At 58.0% G+C, this 25,920-nt stretch overlaps 2 protein-coding genes across 3 annotated transcripts; one reads left to right on the top strand and one right to left on the bottom strand.

Moving 5' to 3' along the window:
- Positions 1 to 466: 466 nt before the first annotated feature.
- On the top strand, positions 467 to 20,362 carry CLCN7 (Cl-/H+ antiporter 7). 2 transcript variants are annotated; one of them, XM_085074997.1, is made up of 25 exons: positions 467 to 657; positions 7,792 to 7,863; positions 8,538 to 8,609; positions 8,855 to 8,920; positions 9,486 to 9,618; positions 10,022 to 10,131; positions 10,812 to 10,892; positions 11,236 to 11,298; positions 11,931 to 12,014; positions 12,165 to 12,258; positions 12,666 to 12,730; positions 13,156 to 13,272; positions 13,597 to 13,651; positions 14,162 to 14,222; positions 14,724 to 14,862; positions 15,093 to 15,186; positions 16,415 to 16,584; positions 16,891 to 16,942; positions 17,240 to 17,367; positions 17,533 to 17,618; positions 18,103 to 18,235; positions 18,340 to 18,399; positions 18,757 to 18,933; positions 19,037 to 19,117; positions 19,217 to 20,362. In XM_085074997.1, exons 1-25 carry the CDS (start codon positions 529 to 531, stop codon positions 19,301 to 19,303), a joined length of 2,409 nt encoding a protein of 802 aa, XP_084931123.1. In that variant the 5' UTR covers positions 467 to 528; the 3' UTR covers positions 19,304 to 20,362. The 2 variants fall into 2 exon arrangements, with proteins under 2 accessions (XP_084931123.1, XP_084931124.1); XM_085074998.1 differs by lacking the exon at positions 467 to 657 and adding an exon at positions 2,877 to 2,957.
- Positions 20,363 to 21,005: 643 nt separating this feature from the next.
- Positions 21,006 to 23,257, bottom strand: PERCC1 (proline and glutamate rich with coiled coil 1). Its single transcript, XM_085074999.1, has 2 exons — positions 23,101 to 23,257; positions 21,006 to 21,885 (listed from the first exon to the last, which is right to left on the bottom strand). Exon 2 carries the CDS (start codon positions 21,851 to 21,853, stop codon positions 21,155 to 21,157), a length of 699 nt encoding a protein of 232 aa, XP_084931125.1. The 5' UTR covers positions 21,854 to 21,885; positions 23,101 to 23,257; the 3' UTR covers positions 21,006 to 21,154.
- Between the last annotated feature and the right edge of the window lie 2,663 nt (positions 23,258 to 25,920).

Genomic DNA, 25,920 nt, shown 5'->3' with positions numbered 1-25,920 from the left:
GCCGCCGCCGGTCCCTCGCCCGCCGGTCCCTCGCCGGTCCCTCGCCCGCGGGGCTCCTTGGCGGGGGCAGGGCTTTGGGCCGAGCTGTGCTGCTCCGGGGGACTCAGGAGAAGCATACACGCTCCCGAACGCCTGTTCTGCGGAATTCTGTGCCTGGAGAGCTGGAGCGGCGGTGGCTCCGGCCGGTCTCGGAGCCCCGTGTTTCCGGAGCCCCGTGTTCCCGGGGTCGGCGGGGCCGCGCTGCCGGTTTGGGTGTGCGTGGGACAAAGCCTCGAGGCGCCCCGCAATCTCTTGGGCTGCCATCACCGGAGTCCCGCTCAGCCCGTCCCAGTCTATCTGGTCCCATCCCGTCCAGTACCGCAGCCGCTCCGGGCGCATCCCCGAGACTGCAGCTGGTCCCCAGCAGGACTACAACTCCCATGGTGCCGCGGGGCGCCTCCCAGCCGCCCTGACGGTCACGTGATGGCGGCGGTCACATGACGGCGCGGCGGGGCAGGCCCGGCGGAGGAGCTGCCGCCGCCGCCCCGCATGGCCAACGTCGCCAAGAAGGTGTCCTGGTCCGGCCGCGACCGCGACGACGACGAGGACGGGCGTGCGGGAGAGACCACCCCGCTGCTCAACGGTACCGGCCCCGGCGCGGCGGGGGCCGCCCGGCAGGTAGGTACAGCCGCGGGAGCGGGGTTCTGCGCCGTTCCCGGGCCGCCCTGCGCCGGCGGGAGCGCGGACGGGGCTGGGGCCGCGGGTCGGGGTCGTGTCCGCGCCGCTGCCTCCCCTGCAGTGTGTACCGCGCTCGCTGTCCCGGGGCTGGGCGGCGGGCGGGGTCGCTCCGGGTTCCCGCAGGCTGGGGAAGCAGAAGGTGCCGGGGCCCGGCGGGAGCCATGGCCAGGGCACGGGGCACTCGGGGGGGAAAAACTGACCGTGGGGCTGAGTCAGTGCCGGCCGGCAGCGGTGCGGGTGCCTGCACCGTGGGACGGTGCCTGCCTGCAGGACCTTGCGCTGAGCAGGGCCCTGCTCCTGCCCGCTGGGGCTGCTCTCCTCGTTCAGAGAATCACGCCATGGGTTTGGCTAGAAGAGACTTTAAAGCTCATCCTGTTTTACCCCCTGCCGTGGATAGGGACACCTTTCACTGGAGGAGGTTGCTGCAAGCCCCGTCCAACCTGGCCTGAAACAATTCCAGGGATAGGACAGCCACAGCCTCTCTGGGAAACCTGTGCCAGGGTCTCACCATGCTCACAGGGAACAATTTCTTACTAACATCTACTCTATTCTCCCTTCTTTTGATCTGTAACCATACGCTTTGTTGTATCTCTATCTGTCCATGTAAAATCAATTTCTACTAAATTAATTTCTGCTGAAGATGTCTTTCTGTGAGGGGCTGCTGCCTGACATGCTGCTGCTGCCCAGATCAACAGGCAGGGCTCAGACACAGGAGCCTCTAATGCTGGAGAGATGAGGGTGCCCTGCAGGATGTACAGAGCTACACTGGCACAAGGCAGGTCCAGGGTGGGCTGTGTTACAAACAGAAGGAGGCCAGTTCCTTCTGGAAAGTTAATTTTGGGTAATTAAGTGAGAAGAACTTCTCTCCAGTGTACCCCCAGTCTGTTAGTCAGGCTGCCTGCCTGGCAGTCTCTCCTCCACATTGGCTCAGTGAAGAAAACTGAGGCACTCAGCACCTGTTCCACAGTGCAGCTGAGGGTGGGTGGGCTCTGATGTGGATGGGATGTCAGGGTGGGCCCACGGAGCACTTCTGTGCCAGCACCAGGTGGGACAGGCACTGCCTCCAGGTTACTTCTTTGAATTTTCTGTGAGACTCGAGCTTAGACAGGGAGGAGCAGTGCCAACTTCTGGCAGCTGTTAGCAGGGATGTCTCACCCAGCACGATTCTGTGCTGCCCTGCTCCTGGGCAAGTTAGAACAGAGAGCTAATTAGAGGGAAACGCTAGGCTCGTTAGGCTGGAAGAGCCTCGTGTAATGCTCTGGGAGCAGGGAATGGCAGCCAGGAGACAGCTGTGCCATGGCAGCTGTTCTGGGGTGAAAATAAAAGTAATCCTCCTGGGCAGTGCTACAGGACCCTGTATATTTACAGCACATGGGGAATTCTGCGGGTTTGAAAGGTGTTAAAATAGGGATTAACCAGATCTCATGGGTGGGGGTCATTAGGAAAGGGTTTTCCTGGTGGTTTGGAAGAGGTACATGAGCTCTGCTGCAGCAGAGGCAGTTGGAGGTGGACACCCAACCCTGCAAATGTGATTTATTGTCACCATGTCCCTTCACAGCACGGGCAGCTCAGGTCCCAGCTGGTGACATGGTACTCTGTGGCATTTTCCTTGGCAAGAGAGGAGAGTACCTTGCTGGTGCTGCAGACCACACATGCCCCTGGCAGTGGGAGCTGGGTTGTCACTGTGGTGCTGGGGTTGCATTTTGGTGTCAGGCAGCTGCCTCTCCTTTTGCCCCAGACACCTTTCAGTCATGTGGATCGAAGTGGGAAGGCAGAACAGCTTTGGCAGAGAAATAAAGAGAGGCTGGAGCTGCCTCAGGGGGTGCTTAGACTTGGGTTGTAGCAATACAATAAAAATGTCCCCCAGTGGAGCCTCTTCCCTTTCTTGCACACTTGTTTAATGGAAATGAAAGTGACCTTAAGGTGACCAAAGGAAACATGGGTCTGCAGCTCCCCACCTGACAGCTGTGAGGGACTGAGATCGAGTGCTTGTGGGCAGGAGGTGAGGAGAGGCTGATAAACACACCTGTGGCCATAGAGGGGATGCTAAAGTCCCTGAGGTCTCCACTGGTTTGGGGACAGGCTGAGCTGACTAAGCCTTCATCCTCTTGCAAGGGCTTTCTGGTGCCTCAAGTATATCAAGAAGTGATAGGCAGCCTGTACCTCTGAGCATCATGCCTGCTGTGGGCTGTCCCTTTGCTGTGCTCTGGAGCCATGTGTGTTGGTTCTCAGGCTGGGAGGTGGGTGGATAATTTTAGTAAGAGCAGCCAATTATCATCATGAAATGTTTTTTTTGTCAAATAATGCTTCTCGTTTGCTCAAAGATATGCTGTAAAATATTTGTGCTGAAATGCCTTGATTTGGGATTGATTTAATGCTCCTACTTCAGAGGGTGCCTGGAATAAGGAGTCACCATCATGAGGACCAGGCTGCTGCTGCTGAGCAGCTCATCCTTCTTAACCCCTGTGTGTTTATTCTGCACCTCTGGGTGTTGTTGGTCTCTTTTTCTTTAACGTCAAATAACAAGGTGCAAAACAGTGGCCGGGCTGCAATCAAGAAGTCTTGGTGGGAGGAGGCAGAAAAAGAGAAGTAGTTCTGCTGGGTGAGCCCTGATTCCTGGCAGATGTGCTGCAGATTGCACTCCCCAGGTTACTGGCAGAGAGGCTGCTTGTCCCTGCTGCTGGGAGCCTGGAGGTGACTGCCCTGGAGAGCCTGAATAGTGGCAAGAGCTTCCTCAAGCACAGGAGTTTTAGGAAGTTTTCTGCCATGTGCTCAAGCCATTGGGGACTGTGGCAGTGCTTCATCCTTGTGCTGCTCCTCTGCTGAGGGGACACATGGGACAAAGTGCCTGGAGAGAGGCCAGGGCAATGACAGCATTTCCCAGCCTCGTGGAGGTGAGGGTCAAGGAGCAGCTGTGCCCTGGGAGTGGCAGCAGGAGTCTGGAAGCAAAATCATAGCCAAGTGGTGACACCTCAGGGAGAGACTGGATGCTTTCTCCCCTGCTGTGAGCCTGGAGGTGAGGAGCCCTGTTCTCTCCTGCTGTGAAGCATTTTGGGGATGATGCTGGGTTGATTTGAAGCCTGTCTTAGCTGAAGTTGTGTGTCAGAGGAGGGGAGTTTTAAAAGCCCTGCAGCTCATCTTCCCCATTCACTGCCATAGCCAGTGACAAGGCTTTCCATGCCCATGACAGAGCCGGTGACACAGCCTGGAATCTTCCACCCAAGCTGGTACCAGGGACAGAGTGTGCTGAGGCCAAGAGGGCCCTGGTGGCTGGAAATCCTCTTCCTTCCCTCTCACAGCTTCTGTGGGCTCCTTCTGCGGTCTGTGCTGGGCTTGATGTCATTGATAATGGAAAGTCATGTGCTGCCAGTTCGGTACTGAGCACAGGACAGTGACAAGGGACAGTGTATTGGGGAAGTCTCCTCATGTTGGGTCATGTCTTGCAGGGAGCAGCCTCTCTAGCTCATCTCTGCGGGCATGGGCTGTGGAGCAGAGTCAGACACACCCTACTGGTGATTCTCCAGGGTGGTGTTTGAGGGGCATGGCTGGGTCACTGTGCACACAGCCTGGCTTGGATCATGGAGATGATCCATTCAGGGCATGAGTAGAAGGTGGTGGCTAAGATCATCTGCCAGATTTTTTTTCTTGTTGAGGTCATCCTGAACTTGCTCTTGCCCATCTCGGAGAGTGGGTGCCAGTGTGACTAAGGGGAAAGAGACTTCAGGAGGTTTCTAGCCCAGCCCCTGCTAAGAGCAGATCCCTTAGACCAGGTCACCTGGGGACACATCCACAGGAGATTTGGGTAACTACCCTGCACCCTATTTGGTCCCAAGTTCAGTGTGTCACCAGCCACAGGGTGAACATTTGGCTCTGATATCTAAGCAGAAGTTCCCTTACTGCAGTTTATCCACTGCTTCTTATCCCATCAATGCAAGGCTTCAAGGAAAATCTGGCTTTGTCCTGTCTGTAACCTCTTGTTGGGTGTCTGGAGATGGTATGAAGATCTCCCTGAGAAGCACCAGCTTCTCCTCATATGTCTTGTCACATGTTCCAGCCCCCAACTGTCTTGCTGAACTCATTTTCTGTGCCTTTTCTGTCCCAGGAAGCCCAAACTGGATGCCAAGTCCCAGGTGTTCTATTGCAGGTGCCAGATGGAGGTGTGGGATCCTTTCCCCGGACCTTCTGGCAGTGGTCTTGCACCACTCAGGAGAGGGCTGACCACCTCCACTCCAGGTCTGTGCTACTGACACCTCTTCACTCACCCACCAGGTCACTGCAAGACTTTTTTGACAAAGCTGAAGCTTTTTCTGACCACTAGGACTCATCCATTCCAGATGTAGGGCTTTGTATTTGCCTGTGTTGAATCTGGGGGCTTCCCTGCAGCCTGTTGAGATCCCTCAGAGGAGCAGCCCTGCCTGCCAATATTCCTGCCCACAAATACTGGTGTTAACAAGTTTTGATTCAGATCAAGGCTCCAGACACCTCCTTGCAGATCTTAGAATGAGTAAGGAATTAACTTTACCACCCAAATGGGCTGAGGGCTGGGTGCTATTGCTCATGTGCCACTGGCAGAGTGAGGCTCAGCTAGTCCCAGAGCCTCTTCTGTTAACCCATCTGTGCCCTTTGGGTTTTGGCAGCAGTACATGTTTTTATGTGGAGATAATCACAGCACAGTCACACCAACATCACACGTACCCGGGATCAGCAGCTGCCTTGGCTGAGTTTGAAAACATCCCAAGGAGGGCATTGCTCAGTGAATCTTTGAGCTGTGCACAAATAACCTTCTGTTTTGGCTCCTGGCTGCCTGAATCCCTCCTTTTTCCCTTATCATAGTTGGGTGCTGATGGAAGTAGCTTTTTCCTGCCCTTCTGGCATGTGATTTTGGTGGCTAGCGAGGTAAGAGCCAACTCTGTGCTCACAGATGCAAGAGGGGTGCCAGGATATGGAGGGAGGGAGCATATTAAAAATATCCTGCTTGTTCAGCTTCAGGCTCAGCTGCACCTCCTTTCCCTTCATCTGTGCTTGTGTCCTGCAGGTGCTTAATTGATTAGGAATTGAGCTGCTGTGCTCTGACTGCTTTCTCCACAGGGAAGGGGGTGGGGTATCACTGGTTCAGCCACATTTGGTCTTTCTCAGACCCCTGAAGCTAACTGAAGGAGAATTTTCCCTGAAGGGCTGGTCCTGCCTGGGGTCTTGCACAAGAGAAGTGGGATGAGTGACATTTTCCATCTCCTTGCCTTGATCTTGCCTTGGACATGTGACATCTAACGGGAGCCTTAAATCTTTGTGCTTCCTCAATCCGGGTGGAGGTGTGTTCCTTTGCAAGGTCTCAGCTTTGTCCCTCCCAGGTTTCAGGGCAAGGACTGTGTCCTTCCCCCCTCCCCAGCATGGCAGGGGCCTGTCTGGCACCTCTGCCTGTCATCAGAGCAGCTGGACACCAGCGGGCACTGGAATAGGCAGTTCCTGCTTCCAGCTCGTGACTCTGAGTTCCTATCCAGGGAGGTGACAGCTTTGTGTGTACCCAGCTCGTAGAAGTCCGCAGTGGCCTGCTCTGACTGCTGGGAAAAGGGTCCACCTGGATCATTTCCACTGGGATTATGGAGCCATCCTGGACCAGAAACAAAGCCCAGGCTGGTTTTGCCAAACCAGTGTCTGAAAGCAGCAGCATGGAGCACTTTGATGTGGGGGTGCTGGGAGCTAAAGGGCACCAGAGAAGATTTGAGAATCTGGGACAGAACCCATCTGCAGGTCAGGGGGTGAAGGAGAATGTGGAGCAGAGGGAAAAATGGGAAAACAGGTCAGGCTGCAAACACAAAGGGATATTCTTCCTCTGCAGTGACATGCACAGCTCCCAGCAGATCTGGTCTGCACGTTCCAGACGGGATCGTGGGGATTAGAGCAGCAGGGGACTCAATCTGGGAACTGCCAGCACAGAGGGACCAACGTGCCAGGGCCCTGCTGTTGCTCACCATCCCTCTTTTGGCTCAGTGAAGAAAACTGTCCTCCAGTTCTTTAACCTGGCAGCTGGGGAGGGGTGAGGCTCTGGAGGCAAAGCTCTTAATGCTGAGGAATGGTTTTTGGGCTGTGTTTAGTGACAGAGCTGCTCAGATCCTTGTGCATCCCTGTGGTTCACAGTGACAGAGGGGTGACTGCAGCCTGTCTGCTCTGGCCAGGACCCCTTGTGGCACTGCTCAGCTGCAGCCTGAGCCCCTGCCTGCCTGATCCAGGAGACAGAGGTGCCCCAAACTGCAAAACACAGGGGGTTTTGGGCAACAGCAGTTCCAGTAACAAGCCCGAGTGTTCACCAGCAAAAGGAGAACCTGCTCCCCAGAGAGACATGCAAATATTCTTTCCCAGCATCATGCTGGGGCCAGCTCGGAGAGACATCAGAGTCCTGCTGTGTGGGAGCAGTGTGGCCACTTCCTCTTGTGTCTCCTGGCTGGCAGCCAGCCTGACTGTCACTCTGGTCCCTGCTGCTCGGAGGGTGACAAACACGCTGACGTGATGTGCTCCTCTCCCCGGCTGGGGACCGCTGCTGCAGAGCAGATGGCAGAGCCAGACGTGCCCTCAACTGTCCCTTGCTGCTGGCTGGGCCTGCTAGCTGAGGACACGTTGTGGTGAGCTTGTGGCTGTGGAGGAGGCACGTTGTCCAGGGGCTCTGTCCCTCCCCAGCCTGGGGGAGTGTGGAACGTGCTGCTCGGCACAGGTTTGCTCGGCTCTGTGCCGGGAATCGCGGGAAAAGTGCTGGAGGCTGGTGGTGGCCAGTCCCCAATGAGCTGCTGCTGGCTGGCATCACCACCAGGTGAGCTAGCTCTGCCAGCTGACAGGTTGGAGCAGCTCCCCCAAATCCTGGCAGGCTGCTGCTGCCTCTGCTTCCCTCTGGGGTGTTGGATCCCACCTGCTCAGCGTGTCCTCCGAGAATGGGGTGTTGTGTTTTGGAGGGGCTCTGGCTGTGGCAGGCAGGCAGAGGTCTGCAAGGGAGGCAGAGCACAAGTGCCTTGCATGCCTGCTCCTTCCTCTTGAGAGGTTTGCAGTGCATTCAGGAATTGACCTAATTTTCCCTTCTCTCCTCAGCTCACTCCTTCCTCCCTCCTGCGCATCGGGCAGCTGAGCAATGTGGACCTCAACGAGGACATCCACGAGCTGGTAAGTGGCACAGAGAGGAGCCCACTGTTACTGAGACCCCTTCTCTTCTTCCACTAGCAGCTGCTGTTGTTCCCTCCTTCACATTCCACTTGTTCCATGAGGACTCCAGCACTTCTTCCTGGGCTGGGTGACCTCTGTGGCATGGGCAGCTGTTGCTGCCCCAGGGGCACTCTGGCATCCTCAGTAAATGCCCTAATTCGGAGCTGGGAACAGCTTGCACGGTCAAAGGCATTTGGGAAACAGAATTTGGTTTCTGCCCAAAAACATGGGTTTGCTTGAAATAGCTCCTTGCTTTTGGCCTAAGGAATTTCCTGCTGAGGTGAAAGGTTGCCCGCCGCTGGATCAGAGAGTTGCTGTGATTCAGTGCCAGGTCAACATGGCAGCGTGGTACCCAGCTGGGCAAACCCTCTGCCTGCTTGTGGGGAGACATCCTGCCTGGGGGTGGAGAGGTGCTCAGTGAGGGTGCAGGTCAGGCAGCTGGTCCAGCTGCATTAAATCCCATCCATCCACCAACTGGTGGAAACTCATCCCAGATCCCAGCCTGCCAGGCAGCTGGCACCTGTGTCCTTCCTGCCTCTCCTGAGCATCAAAAGGAATTCAACAAGCAGTTGCATGGTGTATGGGGGGGTTGGTGTCGGACCTGACCGTCCTCAGCTGTGCATCACATCCCACAGGAGACAGAGCTCCCTCGGCAGCGTCCCAATGAGATCCCCCACAATGAGAAGCTCCTGTCACTCAAGTATGAGGTAAGTGCCTGTCTGCCTCATCTCAGCTCTGCCCTCTGGGATGCAGCAGATGAGGTATGAGGGGTGAAGGCTCACAGCTGCCCTGTGAGGGTGGTTTCAGTGGGGAAGGAGAGGAATCAGGGGAGGAAAATGATAGAGGGATGTGGAGGAGCAGGGTGAGGGACTGAGGGCAATGCTCCCCAGCACCAGGGATCTTCTCCCTGCTTAACAATAACTGTTTGGAGCATCTCCGTTTCCCAAACTAGAGCTTGGACTATGACAACAGTGAAAACCAGCTATTCCTGGAGGAGGAGAGGAGGATAAACCATGCGGTGAGTCTTGTTGGGCTGCCCACAATCACCTTGGGTGGGGTGGCCCAGGGAAACTGCTCCCCATGCCCAGCTGCTGGGGATCTTCTCCATGCCAGGAAAGGTTATGTTTAAAGCAGTGTGTGATCTGGGATGAGTTTATGGGCACTGACCAGCTTGTGACAAGCCGTGAAACCACAGGATCAAGGACACCCAGCATGGAATGGTTGGAATGGGAGTTAATCTGGGTGCATATGGTGGCACTGCCTGGTGGCATGGGGCAGGTCCCTGAGCAGAGGGACTTGTGGAGTAATGTGAAATATCTGCCCTGAGTGCTTTGGGAATCAGTGCCACAGCAAGAATGCCAACAGGATGGGCCTAATGGAGGCAGGCAAGCTGGAAAAGCACCTTAGGAGTCCCACAGAGGGACAAAGGCACTGACTTAAAATCAGTAAATTACATCCAGGCTTCACTGAGTCAGACAGCATCAATGCTCCCTGGCTCTCTTTGGAGCTGCCCAGGCTTGGGGCAGGTGGCAGGTGGGTTGGGGCTGGATGGCAGCAGGGTGTGACTGCCACCTGCCCCCCAGGCTTTCCGGACAGTGGAGATCAAGCGCTGGGTGATCTGCGCCATGATCGGCATCCTCACCGGCCTGGTCGCCTGCTTCATCGACATCGTGGTGGAGAACCTGGCTGGGCTCAAGTACCGTGTGGTGAAGGACAGTATCCTCACAGAGCAGTGCCTGCTGGCCAGCTGGGAGCTGTGGGATCTCCTGGGAGCTGTGAGAGGGGTCATGGGAGAAGAGTGCAGCACTTCCTCGTCTGGGTTTGGTGGCACAGACTCTGCTGACCAAGGTGCTGCCAAGTGCCCAGCTGCTCTGCAGGGCTGTGGCTGGGCACTGCCATAATAGAGGAGGCTTATTTCAGCTGTCCTGGATGCTCTAAGTGCCAGAGAGCTTGGAGCAACCTGGTCTAGAGAATAGCATCCCTGCCCAAAGCAGGGGGTTGGAACTAGATGGTTTTTGAGATCCCATCTAACCCAAACCATCCTGTGATTCTGTGATATGCTGTGGTGGGAGGGATGGTACTCAAGAAATACTGCTCTTTCCTTGAGCTGCTGCCCCAGACATCGACAAGTTCACAGCCAAAGGGGGTCTGTCTTTCTCCCTGTTACTCTGGGCCACCCTGAACGCCAGCGTGGTGATGGTGGGCTCCGTGATCGTCGCCTTTATAGAGGTAAGAGTTTGGAATAGCTCTGGGTTCTTTACATGGGCAAAGCAGGGTCATGTCTCCGGAAAACATGCAAATTTGTGTAAATAGTGAATGTATTTCTACCAGTTTGGCTCCTGGTAGCACCTGCTTCTCAGCATTGGCTCCAGCTGTGCTGTGGAGTTTCTCTGGGGCTGTCAGACTGCCAGGAGGTGCTGGCAGCCTGGGGCAGAGGCTGTGCTCCAGCACTGGGTGGGGGTGCAGCTCCCTCTAGCCTTGGCCCTAGCTCAGGCTCTCTGTGTTGGGTGTACACAAGTACTAGCAGAGACCAGTCTGGCTGCGTGCCTCTGCAGGACAACCCAGGACTGGGAGTCCCTGTTGATCGCCCTAAACCACGGTGTTTTCCTTGTGGCTTTGCTCCTACTCTCCCTGGTCACCAAGTGTGACCCTTCTGCAGCTGTGATACAGGGACACACCTGAGGGTCCCCAAGAACCCAGCCAGCTCCTTTTCCCTGGCGCATTTGCCATGAGGAAGTGGGTGCCTTCCTCAAGCCCATCTGCAGAGCCTGTTGATAAGCTTTGGCCTCATCTCAGAGCCACCCTGAGGGTGTGTAGGGTGTGCCCTGTGCTGAGAGACAGGGGTAAGGTGGCCAGTGTGTCCCCATCCTGTGTGTGACAGCCACTCATGCTCTCCCTGCTCCCTACAGCCTGTGGCAGCTGGCAGTGGCATTCCCCAGATCAAATGTTATCTCAACGGTGTGAAGATTCCACATGTTGTCCGCCTCAAGGTAGGAAGCAGAAGGTGGTGGGATGGCCTGGCCACCTCATGGGGTGTTCCCTGCCCATGTTGTGGCACAGCAGGAGCTGGCATGAGCTCCCAGCTCCATAGCTGTTTCCCCCCAGTGCCAAGAGGTTAAATGTCCTGCCCTGAGACCAGCAGCTGGCACTGGAAAGAGCAGCTTTGGGTAATTTTTTGCTCTGGCCAAGAAGAAAATTGATCAAACTCATTGCCACAACGGGGGGTTGAGAATCACAAGTTCCCTGGGGTCGCTGGGTCTGTGTCCCCTGTGGCTGCCGTGGTCATGTTCCTTGTGCCACCCCTGTGACATGCTGTGCCTCTCTGTTTTGCAGACCCTGGTGATCAAAGTCTGTGGAGTCATCCTCTCAGTGGTTGGTGGCCTGGCTGTTGGGAAGGTGATGTGCACAAACTGCTCTGACATGCTGCTGCCATGTTGTTCCCCACTGCTGGCACGTGTGTCACAGCCTGACACCAGCCCTGTGCTGGGGACAGGGTGCTGGGGGCCCTGAGGTGACTTCCAGGTGTTATTTCCTGGTGTCAGCTGGTCAAGGTGACTGTGGTGCTGCCAGGCTTGGGGAGGCAGGAGAGCAGCAGGCTGTGTCCATTGGTGTCCTGGGGGAGACTTAGGTCCCCAGTGGGGCACCTTTCTGGCCTGCTGGCATTGACAGCAGACAAGGGAAACACTTGTTTCCTTGGCTGGTGGGAACAGGAGGTAGCCACAGGAGCCACATGCTAGATTGAGGATTTCATAAAGTCATGGAATGGTTTGGGTTGGAAGGGACCCTAAAGACTATCTCATTCAAACCCCCTGCCATGGGCAGAAACACCTTTCACTAGACCAGGTTGCTCAGAGTTCTATCGAGCCTGATCTCGAACACTTCCAGGATGGAAAGGGGTGAAATTGTCAAGGTCTTGTATTTCCCCAAGGGAAATCCTGCTATCCAGCTTTGGGGCTGTGAGCTGGTAAGCAGCATTCAACCATCCCTATTTTTCCTTCCCTGATCTGACTCTGTTCTCTGGCCCATAGGAAGGACCCATGATTCACTCTGGATCCGTGATTGCTGCTGGGATCTCCCAGGGAAGATCCACATCGTTGAAGCGAGACTTCAAGGTTGGTGTTGAGGTCTGCGGGATTGTGCTACAGGTTCCCCTTCTGTGCCAGACCAGGCTGTTCCCATTGATGGCTTGGCATCATCCATGTGTCCCCCCTAAACTCATGCCCATGGCCAGCCCTAAACCTGCCTTTGCTCTGGTGTTTCAGATCTTCGAGTACTTCCGCAGAGACACGGAAAAGAGGGACTTTGTGTCGGCTGGAGCTGCTGCCGGCGTCTCGGCTGCGTTCGGTGCCCCCGTGGGTGAGTGCCTTGGCTCTCTGGCAGTTGCCTGCACATGGATTTTCTCAGGAGGTTGCTCCCACTTGCTTGGAGGAAGCTGCCAGGATCTGTGTAGGGCACTGCAGGAGAGTTCCTGCAAAGTGCTTTGCCCCTCTCTGAGTTTTCCTGCCATGCCATGCAGGTGTGGGGAGGGAGCAAGGCAATCATATGCCTCAGATCCCAGATGTTGCTTTCCTGGGATGGAGGATGGCAGTGGGGAGCTTTGCTGTGATCAGTACATCACTGATGGCTTGGTGGGCTTGCCTGGGAGGGGGTCTGAACAGTGTGGGCACATGGGCTGGGGTGAATCTTGGGTGTTTGGCTGATGCTGTGAGCCAAGGGGCTGTGGCTCGTGCCCCTTGTGAAGGTGGTGTGTCTTGTGTTTGCAGGGGGTGTCCTGTTCAGCTTGGAGGAAGGGGCTTCCTTCTGGAACCAGTTCCTGACGTGGAGAATCGTAAGTGCTGGGAAGAAATAGAGTGCTGCTGGCTCTGGTGTGAGTCATTGCCTTTTCCCAGTGCCCCAGCAAGGAGCCATGGGTAACTCATCCCAGGGAACAGTCTGCTGGTTCACCTCCTGTGCCCTGATCCTCTGGGGCTGAATTTGGAGCCAGCTGAGCTCCATCTTGCTGCCAACTGCTTTTCAAGGGAGCTGCTTTGGGCTGTGCCCCAGGGCAACAAAGGCAAAAGGAGGAGTGAGCCCCTGGTCAGTGTAAACTGCCCGAAGTGCTGCCATGGGGAATGTGGCCTTCTGTCCCCACCACACCATGGGCACCAAACCCTGCCCAGGGGCCTTGGGGGTTTGGGGTACTGCAGGGGGCACATGGTGAGGGAATGGGGCTGGAGGCATCTGGCAGTGACTCTGGGCTGCATCTCCTTCCAGTTCTTTGCCTCCATGATCTCCACATTCACGCTGAACTCTGTCCTGAGCGTTTACCATGGCAATGCCTGGGATCTCTCCAGCCCTGGGCTCATCAACTTCGGCAGGTTTGATAGCGAGGTAGGCACAGGTATTCCCCATGTAGGGCTCTGGTGAGGGATTAGAAACAGCCCTTAACAGCTTTCGGGGCATCAATTTGTCTATAACATCACCCAGGGGCTGAAGCAGGCTTTGCCTTACAGGCTGTGGGGTCTGGCCAGATTCCAGCTCCACCAGCCCCAGCAGAATGAGTTCCTGGAGGCTGTGGGGTGTCCAGGGGAGACTTTGGGGCAGCTCTGGAAGCCTTGTGCCAGCACAGAGTTGTGCTGTCCCAGCAGTCAGTAACTGACTGTGGTTCTGCAGATGGGCCAGGAGATCTGAAACCCACTTCTTTCTTGCTTGCAGAAAATGGGATACACAATCCAGGAAATTCCTATCTTCATCTTCATGGGAGTGGTTGGTAAGAGAGTGCTGCTGTTTCAATTTGATTAGTCTGAATAATTTCCTCTGTTCTCTGTCTGGGTCTAAAAAGCTTTGGCATCCAGTTTCCAGGGGAGAATGGGGAATCCATTAAATTCTGGAGCAGAGTCTGCTTGTGGGGCTTACGCAGGGGTGGGAGATGGATCCTGGTCCAACCCTGGTTGCAGTCAAGCCCTTTAACCCGTGTTGAGCAGGGTCAGTGTGTTGCAGTCATAGGCAGCCCCTTGCTCTCGCTGAGCTGTCTTTATCCCCATGGATTTGGTCTGTCCCTTGCCTGCCTGGTGTCAGCACTGTGACATTGGCCCCTGGCCACCTGCTGCTGGTGCCAGGCTCCTCTTGGTGCCAGGTCCTGGTTGGCTGTGGGGACAGTGTCCATGTGTCCTGGGACTGCCAGTCATGTTGGATGGGTTGTGGGTGATCTTCACAGGTTCCTTGTGTTGTAGGCAGCCTGGACCCTGCGTGTTGAGCTTTTCCTCTCTCACATTCGCAGGTGGGATCCTTGGAGCCCTGTTCAATGCCCTCAATTACTGGTTGACCATGTTCCGGATCAGGTAAGAGTTTACAGGTCATGAAGGGGATTGACATGGGTTGGCTGGTGCCTTCTGCATTCCCTCAAAGAGGCATTCCCAGATGGAGCAAGGCTGTAATCTCTCACTTAATGTGAGCACCAGCAGCTCCTGAAAGATTCCACGTGCATCTCGCTGCTGTGGCCAAGGCTGTGACACACAGCATCCCACCACTGCTCTGACCCTGCCAAGTATTTCCCTCATGTGACTGGCAGGCCCAGAGATGTGCAAACACTGCAGACCTGACTGTCATGTGCTTTCAGAGGAGTGAGAGAACAGAGAGAGCTGCTAAAGCCAGCGGAGCCCAGTCTGGCTCAGCCAATACATGTCACTAGCTTTTCAAGCAGCAGGGCAGCCTGGCAGGGTCTGGGCAGGGAGCAGAGGCAGCTAGCCTCTCATGTGCCTGATGTGACATGCCCAGCCAAGCTTGTGCTGATCCTGCCCACACCCCTGGGTGCCAACTTCACTCCTCTGTTCCCTTCACAGGTACATCCACAGGCCCTGCCTCCAGGTGGTTGAGGCTATGCTGGTGGCAGCAGTCACGGCGACCGTGGGATTTGTCATGATTTACTGCTCGAGAGATTGCCAGCCCATCCAGGGGAGTTCTGTGGCATATCCTCTACAGGTAGGACATGCTACAGAACAGCATTCAGGGTGGGGGACACCCTGAGCCTGAGGTGCTGAGCAGGGAGACAAGACCCTGCTGGATTTGGGACTCTGGACCTTGATGCCTTCAGTGCAAAGAGAGCTGGAGACCCAAGGATGCTGTAGATGTCCTGCCCAGAGCTGCCTCATCACTGGCACACATCTCCCAGCCTTCTCTGCCACTTCTAACTCCTTATCTTCCCTTTTCAGCTTTTCTGTGCTGACGGAGAGTACAACTCCATGGCCACTGCCTTCTTCAACACACCTGAGAAGAGCGTCGTCAACCTCTTCCATGACCCTCCAGGTCTGTGCACCTGGGGAGTGGAGCCTTGAATGTGAGCAGAGAGGGGCTGGGTCTATGCAAGGTGGCCGGTGTGACCCCTGGGACAATACAGAGCATGATCAGCCCATGAGGGCTTTACAAAACACTGGGCTACAGTGGTGGAAGGAAGAGGGATGGGTGCTGTGCCTGGTGGCACCTCTGAGCTTGGCCAAAGGACTGTGATGTCAGGAGGCTGTGGGGCCAAGGACCTGGTTTTGTTTGTGCACGTTTGCAGGCTGTGTTACTTCTGAGCTGTGTGGGAGCATGTCTTGCTGTCTGTCTGGAGTCCGTTTTGGAAATGTTCCTGGATGTTTTCTTAATTAGCAGGGCCACTTGCCCCAGAATGACTTTAGCTTCTGGGCAGGTTGTGGAGGTGGATCTTGGGGTTTGGATTTGCTTGAGAAATGCAGTTTGGTTCCCAGGTTCCAGCTCCATTTTTCTTGGACCTGATGTAACCCCAGCGTCTCCTCTGCCTGTTGTTGAATCTGAGTTCTGTGCCCAGCTGCACATGGGGGAGTAGCAGAGAGATCCTGAGCCCAGAGGGTGCAGCTTGGCCACCTGCAGCCAAGAGATGACCATCCTGTGTCTTGGGGCTGCTCCCTGCAGTGCTGGGCCCTCCCTGGCTCAAGGCTTCTGTCTGTGAAGGAGAGGTTGCAAAGTACTTTTTTAAACTAGACTGGGCTGCTCAGCAATCCCAAAATAGCACTTGGCTGGGTCAGGAGGTCGGCACAGTCTCATTGGGATGGCACAGCCTGTGCTGTGGGACAGCCTGGTACTGGTTGGAGCAGCCGTGGGAGCTTCAGGATGGGAGGGAGTTTGCAAGGACCTGCCCTGCTCAGTTGATCCCAAAGCTGGCAATCAGACCTCTGTCCTTCCAACCTTGTCCTCCAGCCCTGGCAGTCCCTCCCTCGGGGCTTTGAAGTTCATCATGAGAGGCTGGGAGGGGATGGAGTCATGAGATGAAGGAATGGGATGTGAGGGCTTGAGATGGCACTGGCTGGCTGGTGGGGCCCTGAAGGGGGTAGAAATAACCTGAAGAGTGGGTTTGAAAGGCCTGTGCTGTCAGGGCAGGAGGTGCAGCCCGAGAAGAGGGGCTCTGGCTGCTGGGAGTGTGTCATGAGGCTGCTGCTGCCTGATCCATGGCCACAGCCCATCACAGTGTCCCCTGGGCTGCAGGACCAGCACTGACTCTGTTCTGTCCCCACCTCAGGTTCCTACAACCCCATGACACTGGGCATGTTCACCCTGATGTATTTCTTCCTGGCCTGCTGGACCTACGGCCTGACGGTGTCTGCAGGGGTCTTCATCCCCTCCTTGCTGATCGGGGCAGCCTGGGGGAGGCTCTTTGGCATCTCCCTGTCCTACCTGACCAAGGGCTCGGTGAGTCCTGCCTGGGAAGCCCTGGCACCCAGCCCTCCTCCCTCACTGCTGGGCCTGTGGCACATGCAGGCAGCATGCCTGGAGCTGGCTGAGAGCTCCGCAGTGGGCTGGCTGTTCACTTGGTGTCTCACTTGGGTCTGGCCCTCCCCACATCCCGACGGAGCCCTGCCAGCAGCTGAGATGTTCAGACAGCCTCAGGCACCTCTCCCCACTTTGGAGGAGGTTTGGGAGCCAGGACTGTGCTGACTGTCTCTGGATGCCCTGGAGCTAGCAGGTGACTCTGCTCCTTCTCTCTCCTGTGCTCAGATCTGGGCTGATCCTGGGAAGTACGCCCTGATGGGAGCTGCTGCTCAGCTGGGTGAGTTCCCCATGGCACAGTGTTGGTTGGGTGAAGGTGTCATGGGAAGAAGCACTCCCTGCTTCTCTGACACAGCTTCCTTCCCAGCTGCAGCCCAGCCTGGCTGTAGCTTCCTCATCACCCTGCCAAGCACAGGCAGCGCTGGGGCACCAGTGAGGGCTGGGCTCATCCATTGCACCCCTGGGCAGGCAGTCCAGGATCACTGAGAGGTTCAGGGGCCTCAGGTGTTCTGTGGTGCCCTCACTCTGTTTTTCCTTGCCCTTCTAAACCCCCAAACCCTCTGTGTGCCTCTGGCAGGTGGGATAGTGCGGATGACTCTGAGTCTTACAGTCATCATGATGGAGGCAACAGGCAACGTCACCTATGGCTTCCCCATCATGCTGGTGCTGATGACAGCCAAGATTGTGGGAGACTACTTTGTGGAGGTGAGGGCTGGTGTACTCCCCAGGACTGTGGGTCAGGGCTGGTGGTGCTGGGGGCCCATGGGGTGCCAGGACAGGCATGTGCTTGCTCTGATGGATGAGCTGCTGCCTGGCTGTGCCCCGTAGCATCTCACCAGGCTTCTCCTGATGGTTTGGCTCTCATTGCAGGGTCTTTACGACATGCACATCCAGCTGCAGAGTGTCCCTTTCCTGCACTGGGAAGCCCCAGTGACATCCCACTCCCTCACAGCCAGGTAGGTTGGCTGGGCATTGCTGCGACAGCAGCTTTTGGACCACACTGTTGGCCTGAGCTGGGAGTGGAGGTGGTGACATTTTGGTCCCAGGAGCCTGCTGTCCCCTGGTGCCAGATGCCCAACTCCTTCCTCAACAGGGATGTGACCTGCTGTGCATTCCTTCCTCTTTCCCTGGCAGGTTTTGAGGTCCAAGGAGGCACCAGTGCTGAGGAGTCATGTATTGGGTGGGATATTTAGGGTGTGAGGGTGATGAGGCCCTGGCACAAGTTGCCCAGAGAAGCTGTGGTTACCCCTGGATCCCTGGAAGTGTCCAAGGCCAGGTTGGATGGGGCTTGGAGCAACCTAGGATAGTGGAAGATGTCCCTTCCCATGGCAGAGGTGGAAAGAGATGAGCTTTAAGTTCCTTTTCACCAAACCAGTGTGTGATTTCATGATTGTGTGTGTGCTGCTGTGGGGCTGTGTTTCACCCGAGCCTTCCCTGCAGGGAGGTGATGAGTGCTCCTGTCACCTGCCTGCGGAGGATCGAGCGTGTGGGCACAGTTGTGGACATCCTCAGTGACACCTCCTCCAACCACAATGGCTTCCCTGTGGTGGAGAGCAACCCTGACACCACACAGGTGGGCTGGGAGCCACTGGGAGCAGCTGGGGCCCCATAAGGGCTGGCTGCAGTGTGGGACCCTCACCCTCCCCAGCCCATCTCACACACGGTGCCCTGTTGCAGGTGGCTGGACTGCGGGGCCTGATCCTGCGTTCCCAGCTCATCGTCCTGCTGAAGCACAAGGTGGGTGATGCTGCGTGGAAACTGTTTGAGTCATGTCTGAGGCCCACTGCCCATGTTCCAATTCTGCTTCAGGCCCCTTGCTGCCTACTTTGCACAGGAGGAGCTGGCAGAGAGTCCCTGTCATCTCCCTCAGCTCACCCAAGGGAATGGTGGGTGCTGCCATTCAGTGGTGGGGTTATCCCAGCATCATCCTCCATGCCACTGGGCTCACAAACTGAGTGAGAGGGAAACAGGCTGTGCTTCTGCAGATGGTCCTTCTGTCCCACACTCCTGCCCTTTTCCCTCCCTGCCCCTGTGCATTGTCTTGGTGCTTGAGAGCTCTGCAGGATAGTCCCCAACCAACTCTTTCCTCCCAAGGTTTTTGTGGAAAGGGCCAACCTGAACCTGGTGCAGCGGCGGCTGAAGCTGAAGGACTTTCGGGATGCCTACCCCCGCTTCCCCCCCATTCAGTCCATCCACGTCTCCCAGGACGAGCGCGAGTGCATGATTGACCTCAGCGAGTTCATGAATCCCTCGCCCTACACCGTGCCCCAGGTAACGGCCAGGGACCCCTCTGCACAGCTCCCCGGGGATCAGGGTGGGCAGTGGGTGCTGGTTGTGGATGCTGCAGCCCCCCCAGCCCTGCTCTGCCTTGCAGGAGGCATCTCTGCCGCGGGTATTCAAGCTCTTCCGAGCCCTGGGCCTGCGGCACTTGGTGGTCGTGGACAATCGCAACGAGGTGAGTCCCTGCTCACTGTGCCCAAGCAGCCTGGGCTCCGCCAGGGGACAAGGACACACTGTGCCCACATCGGGTTGAACCCCATCCCTTTCCTGGCAGGTGGTGGGAATGGTCACCCGCAAGGATCTCGCCAGGTACCGGCTGGGGAAGGAGGGCCTGGAGGAGCTCTCGCTGGCACAGACATGAGGCAGTGTTGCCCAGCAGAGATGTGCCCTGGCCTTTGGAGCTGGGGACTCCCTTTTCAGGAGGTGGGGAGAGGACTGGGCCGGTCTGTGCAGTTGTCACAGTGCCTGGAGCACTGGCATGGCCGTGCTGCCCCGGCCCTCCTGCCTGTTGCTGCCTTCCCATGTCTACTGCCTCCTCTTGTCACCCCTTCCTCTGCTTCCCCGAGGGATCAAAACTCACCCTTGGCTCTGTTAGCTCCTGGAGTAGGCTCTCCCTGAGGGTTGGGTGAAGGCTGGAGTGTTCCACAGCAAGCAGGAATGCCCTCCTGAGCTGGGCACAGTGACAGGGCACTTGGCCTCTGTTGCCTCATCCACCCAGTCTGGGCTGTCTGGGCCTTAGCCCTGCCCTAGCTCAGGCTGCAGGGCCTGCTAGGGGAGCAGAGGGGACATGATGGGGTTCACTCCTGCCCCCAGGCCCCCACTCCCTCCTGCCCTGTGGCCCTTCTGGCTGGGTTGGGTTGAGCTCTGGGGTTGCCTCTGTGCCCCTTAGGACTGAGGAGGAGGACGTGCCCTGCTTGGCTGTGCAATAAAAGGGCTCCTGTGGTTCTGCAGCTGCCGCCTCTGGCTCTTTCTTGGCTCCCTCAGCCACTCTGACCTCAACCCATATGTGGGGAGACACCCCTGGGATTTGGGGCAGGGATGGGGAGGGGAGAGCTGCCTGTACTGGGGCGATGTTGGTCCTGCAGCCTATGCCCTTCTTCCACTCCTGCACTCCTCCCAGCACTGCTGCTTCCACACTGGGATCCAGAGTCACTCCTGGGCCATGTTCTGGCCCTCTCCAGCAGCCTGGGCCCTTCCAGGCACCCCAAGCCCCACCACCCGTCCTGGATTTGGTCAGGGGGTGGGAGAAAAGCCAGCCCTGGCACCTCACTTTCCCCATCTCCCCCCATCCTTGCTCCTCTCCTTGGCATTGCCCCGGCCCTGGGACTGCCCCTTCCTCACTTGTACACAGGCAACCTGGTGCCTGGAGAGGATTTTGACTGTGGGATCTGTGCTGAAATAAAGTCTGTTTGTACTTTTATTGTGGTGCTGCCTGTCTCTTGCTTCCCTTCTTCCCTTGGGGCTACTGTCCAGGCTCAGGTGTCCCCTTGGGGATGAACTGAGCCCTGTCCCCCTGCTACTGCTGGGAGGGCACAGGCTTGGAGGGGGGAAGCTGTTGAGTGGGGGCTTCCCCTCACAGCAGGGCTCAAGGCAGGGGGTGGCTGCCTCTTCCCGGCTGTTCTCCCCTTTCAAGCTCGACAAAAAGCCACCACAAAGCAGAGAATGCCTGGGCTGGGCCCTGGTAACAGCCAGGTCTGGTGGTGGGGCTGTGGGGAGGAAAGGCTAGCCCTGCTCTCCCATGTGGGTCCAGATCCCAGGGGGGCTGTAGGGCACAGTGGATCCCCAAGGCAGTGATAGGTCCCCCCTGGGTGCTGAGAGGCAGGAGCTTTATGAGGCCCTGTGTCGCCCTTTGCCCCAGCGTGGCTGAGATAAGGGGATGGGATCCACCGACTTGGGCCGCTGAGTAAACATGGGCTGCTGGCTCCTGCCGGCACTGCGCTTCCCTCCTCTTCCCCCTGCTGCCAGGGCAGCCAGCAGCCCCTGAGGGTCACACCCTGTGGCCCTTTGTCACTGGCAGCAGGGACACCACAGTGGTGGGTGGCAAAGGACACCACATGCCCTAGTGCCTGGCGGGAGTAATTTATTCATTTGTCCCATCACCGGCTCCGACCCGGCAGCTCCAAGTGCCCTGGCGCTGGCACTGGGGCCACCAGGTTTATCATTAACCTGCTGGCACGTGGCGGGACTAGGGGCCCCTGGGGCCACAGTGGGGTCACAGCCCAGCAAAGGGCTCAGCCTCCAGCCCCGGGCGACCCGGCAACTCCCGCCCAGCGCCCGGCAGCTCTGGCCCTGGCTCCACTGTCCAGTTGGCCAGCAGGTCGCTGAAGTCGGGGGTGCTGGTGTGGAGGAGGCTGGCAGGGCCTGGGCTTGGCTCTTTCCAGAAGGAGGGTGGCAGCTTCCTGTGGTGCATGGGGGTGATGTGGCCATACTTCCTCTCCAGCCGCTGTGTCTTGCTGCCAGCTGCCCGGGCAGGCAGGCACCGATGCACACCGTACTCGAAGAGCTCGGCCAGGGGGCCCAGCCTGTGTGTGGCCCCCGGGCTGCCCCGTGGGGCTTCGGGCACGGCCTCAATGCTCTGGGGTGAGCCGCAGTCCTCGGGCACGGGGCAGCTGCTGCTGGCCTCCTCCCGGCCCCGCTGCCCGAAGTAGCGCTGGATGTCGCAGCTGATGAGCTCCGAAAACTTGAGGAGCCGCAGGGTTGTCTCAGCAGTGCTGGAGACACTGGCCAGCTCTGGCCTCTCACTCTCCTCCACTCCTTCCACTTCCTCCTCCTCTTCCTCCTCCTCTTCTTCCTCCTCCTCCTCGGAGAGGTCGGGGAAGTCAGGCTCGGGGTGCGTGGACAGCAGGAGGCCGTGTGGGAAGGGTGAGGGCAGCCGCAGCTCGGCCAGGGGCTGGATGACACCCGCAGCCATGTCAGCGCTCAGAGGCACTCTCAGGACTCACTCTGCAGGCAGGGACAGCAGGGTCAGGGTGACACACACCCCAGCACCAACCCTGACCCACTGCCTGGCAGCCCTGAGAAGGCAGGGGACCATGTTGTGCCATACTATGGCCAAGGTGGAGCTGCAGGGATGTCCCCCAAAAGTAGCAGGAGGTTGGATGTGGGGCATTTGGGATGTCCCCACCAAGCCATGGGAAACAAGGCAGTGGGATGTTCCTCCTGGGACATCCCCACTGAGCCTTGGGATAGCAGGCAGCAGGGGTGTCCCCACCAAAACATGGAATGTGGGACACTGGGAACACAGCCCTGAGTCATGGGACATGGAGCAGCAGAGATGCCATTCCCCAACATGCAATGGGGACAGTGGGGATATCCTAACTGAACCCTGGGACATCAAGCAACAGGGATGTCCCCATCCAGCCATGGCATGAGGAACAGTGGGGATGTCCACCTGAATTCATGAGATGTGGGACAATAGGAACGTCCCTAAGTGATGGGATGTGGGGGCAGCAGGGATGTTTGCAGTGATCCGTGGGACAAGGATGTCCACATCAAGTCACGGGATGTAGGGCAGCGGGGATGTCCCCCAGAGCTGTGGGGCAGAGGGATGTTCCCCTTCACTCCGAGGCTGCACAGGGAGGTGAATGGGGTTCAGCACCGACCCTGCTGTTCTGGGCTCAGCACCACCGAGCCCCATGCCCTGCCCACACAATGGCCCCACGCGTTTTCCTGCAGCACAGTGAGCCCACCGCCCTCCTGCCCTGCCCTGCCCTGCCCGGCTCTGGCCACGGCTGGGTCTCGCTGAACCAGACGTGGCCCCTTTGTAGCTCGTGCTATCTGTGCTGAGGTGTAGCCAGTCCTGCCTCGCTGCAGGACACCCGTGGCCATGCTGAGAGGGTCTCAGGGCAGGGAACAAATCCTGGAGAACCAGACCTGCTCCTGCCACACCAAGCGTGGTATCGGGCCCTGCACCCAGCCTTAGATTGTCCTTGCCATCTCTGTGTGTCCCTCTTTGTGCCGTCCCCACCGCGGTACCCCCGGTCCTGCCTCCGTGCTGTCCCGGGGTGGCTTGTGCGGCGCTCAGCCTCCCGAGGCAGCGCACACCTCCGTGCTGCGGGGAGAGCGGAGCGGGGTCACCCCAGCCTGCCCCGCCGCCACCCTCAGCCGGAGAAGCCCCCCGGGCCGGAGGGCATCCCCGGGCCGCGGCTCCGCACTCACCTTGGCGCTGCCGCCCGGCCATGCATAGGCTCCCGCGCCGCTCCCCCTGCCCGTCCCTCCACCTGGGCCTGAAGTATTTATAGCGGAGCAGCGAGCTGACGGCTGGCAAATATTTGGTAGCCGTATTGTAATAGTAGACTCGGTAAACAGAGCTGGGGTTTGCTTTAGCACCCAGCAACGGGAGAGCGGCGCGGGGAGGGACGCGGGGACGGAAGGCTGGGCTCACCTTAATGGTTCACTAGCCAGGGGATTTTCAAGTGTTGTCCCTGTAAATTCACCTATTAAATCGGCAGCCCCAGCTGCCAAACTGCCCGCACACTTGTGCCGAGGGCTCTTATCTCCCTGCTGATTGGAGGCGAAATCAAGCTTTGTCAAATAGGCGTAAAATTAAATTTCATGCTATTTTGACTCCTGGAGTAGGGATCTTCTGAAGAACATACTGCGTATCAAGTGATGCCTCTGCAAACAGGGGCTGCTGCTGCAGTGGGCAAAGCCTCTCTGTGGGGTTCCCCCAGGTGCTGCACCACCCCCATGCAGGTTCAGACCACTCATCTCCGGTCTTGTGCCCCTTTGAGTTGGATGTTGGGCTCCCTGACCAGACCTGGGAAGGGTTTTGGAACCTGTGGATGCAAAGGTAGACGTGCCATGTGGAGAGGGGCCAGGCCAGCCCCAGGGCAGGGACAGCAGCTGGACAACAGCATTTTCACTGTGGGTGCCCTGTGTCTGTGCTATGGCCTGTGGCCATTATGGCCCACACAGCACCTCCCCTGTGAGGACAGGGTTGATGGCAATCAGCTCAGGTCCCAAAGAGACTGTGCCCGAGGTGCCATTTCTGCCTCGGCAGCAGGACGTGCCAGTGGAATTGTCTGGGACAGCACAGAACACAGCCAGGGGACACAGATGGATGGGGGATGCTGGGTGACCAGGGACACAGGATGGCCAGAGGACACAGGACAGTTTGCCCCTGACAGCTGGAGGGCACAGGATGGCAGGGGCCTGATACAGCAACCAGACGCTGTCACCAGTGTTGGGGACATTCAGGGAGTGGGACACTGGCCATTGGGCTGGGGGACAGCCCAGCCCTTCTCCAGAGCTGCCCTGCTCTTCTGTTTCTGGGGTGACTGCAGATCCTGGTCTCTCTCTCAGAGCCCTGCCTGCCCCCTGCCCTGAGCACCCTGCTCTGAGCTGTCCCCAGTGTTGAGGTGAGGTCCCTAGCTCCTGGCAGGGTGCAGCACTGGGGAGCAGAGTGTCCCAGCCTGGACAGCGCTGTCACCCAGCCTCTCCCCGGGTCGGCAGCCCTGGGGCTCCCTGCGGGGGCAGAGCTGGGCGCCGGCACCGACTCCGCAGAACTCCCTCTCCTCTCTCCAAACACTCACAGCGGCAACGCCGGGCGGGAGCAGCAGCCACCCGGGCACTGCTGGGCAAACACGGCGGGTGGGAGCTGATAAGCCACGGGCACCCTTCGGTCTGCTCTCTGACGTCACCCATTGTCACCCACCCGCCCGGCATGGCTCGGCATTGGCACAGCTTGGCATTGCCACTGGCTTCATCCCGAGGGACCAGCCTTGGGAGCCGGACAGCCACTCTGATTGCACCACCATGATCTCCAGAGAACGGCAGCTTCCTCTGGTGTCCCCATCCTGCTCTGCCCCAGACCCTCTTCCTGCAGTGCAGGAAGTGGGGAGAGCTCCCATAGCCTCTGGGCCAGTCTGGCCAGGAGGAAAGGGCTGCACTGTCCCTTTGCCCGGGTGGGAAGGGTCTGGGCAAACTGGTGAGGGGGAGTCCAGGCGTGGGACAAGGTGTGGGGAGCACATGACTTGGCTGCTGGCTCACAGAGTTGGGAGTGATGAGGTGTCCGTCCTCTATGGGAAGGTTAACGCATTTAGGAAATACCCAGGGCTCAGCAGAACCGTTCCAAGGGTGAGCAGGAGGGAGAGGCAATGCAGCAGGTTCGGGCGTGTGGCTTTGCACCCATTCGTGTGCCCAGGGTGGCCATCCCTCCTCCAAGCTTTACCAGGGCTGGGCATGAGGAACTCCCGACCCACAGGGAAGGGGTCTCCTGTCTGCAGAGACCACCTCAGACCCAAGCAGGGAGGTCACAGACCCCACTTGAAGGCTGACTCTGCTCACCCGGGATGATGCAGCAGAGTGGGGTGGTGGCACAGCCCTGCCCGGGGCTGGCTCACGCTGCCTTTCCCTGAAAGCCAGCAGAGCTATGGGAAAACCAGGCGTGACTGTGGCAAACGGAGCATCCCGCACCAGGGTTCTGGCTCTAACCCTCGCTGCCTTCGTAGCCCTGTGGCAGTGAAAAGAGCTGGTGGGATTCCTCTGGCCCAGGGAGCACCCACAGGGCAGCCGGGGCCTGGACCCGGGAGATCAAGGTGAAGAGACGACAGGTAAAAATTCTGGGAGTGGTGAGAGCTGGAGCTCAGAAAGCCAGACAGGGAACGCAGAACACGGCAAAGCTCTGCAAGAGCCCAAGCTCCCCTGCAAAACCACGGCCTCATCCTCCCCCCGCAGCTGGGAGAGCAGCACGGACTGTCCACTCCTGTCCTATCCTCGGTCCTCTCCTGGCTCTGCCCCTGAGCAAGGGGTTCGTCCCCTTGTCCATGCATTCATCCTGCCTCCTGGTGCTTCCGCCTGCCTCGGCCATGTGTGCTATCACCGCAAACCCCAGGCAGAGGCTTTCCTTACCCCACGTTCCCCCTCCCCACATTCCCCACGGAGGCCCCGAGCTGCCACAGCGCGGTGGGACGGGAGTGAGCACAGCCCGGCCCTGCTCCGGGAACCAGCCCGGCCCTGGGGCGCCGCTGCGGCCTG

This window comes from Lichenostomus cassidix, chromosome 14 (assembly GCF_008360975.1).
Source record: "Lichenostomus cassidix isolate B80296 chromosome 14, HeHo_3.0, whole genome shotgun sequence".
NCBI lineage: Eukaryota > Metazoa > Chordata > Aves > Passeriformes > Meliphagidae > Lichenostomus > Lichenostomus cassidix.
This window is presented reverse-complemented; position numbering and strand designations above follow the sequence as displayed.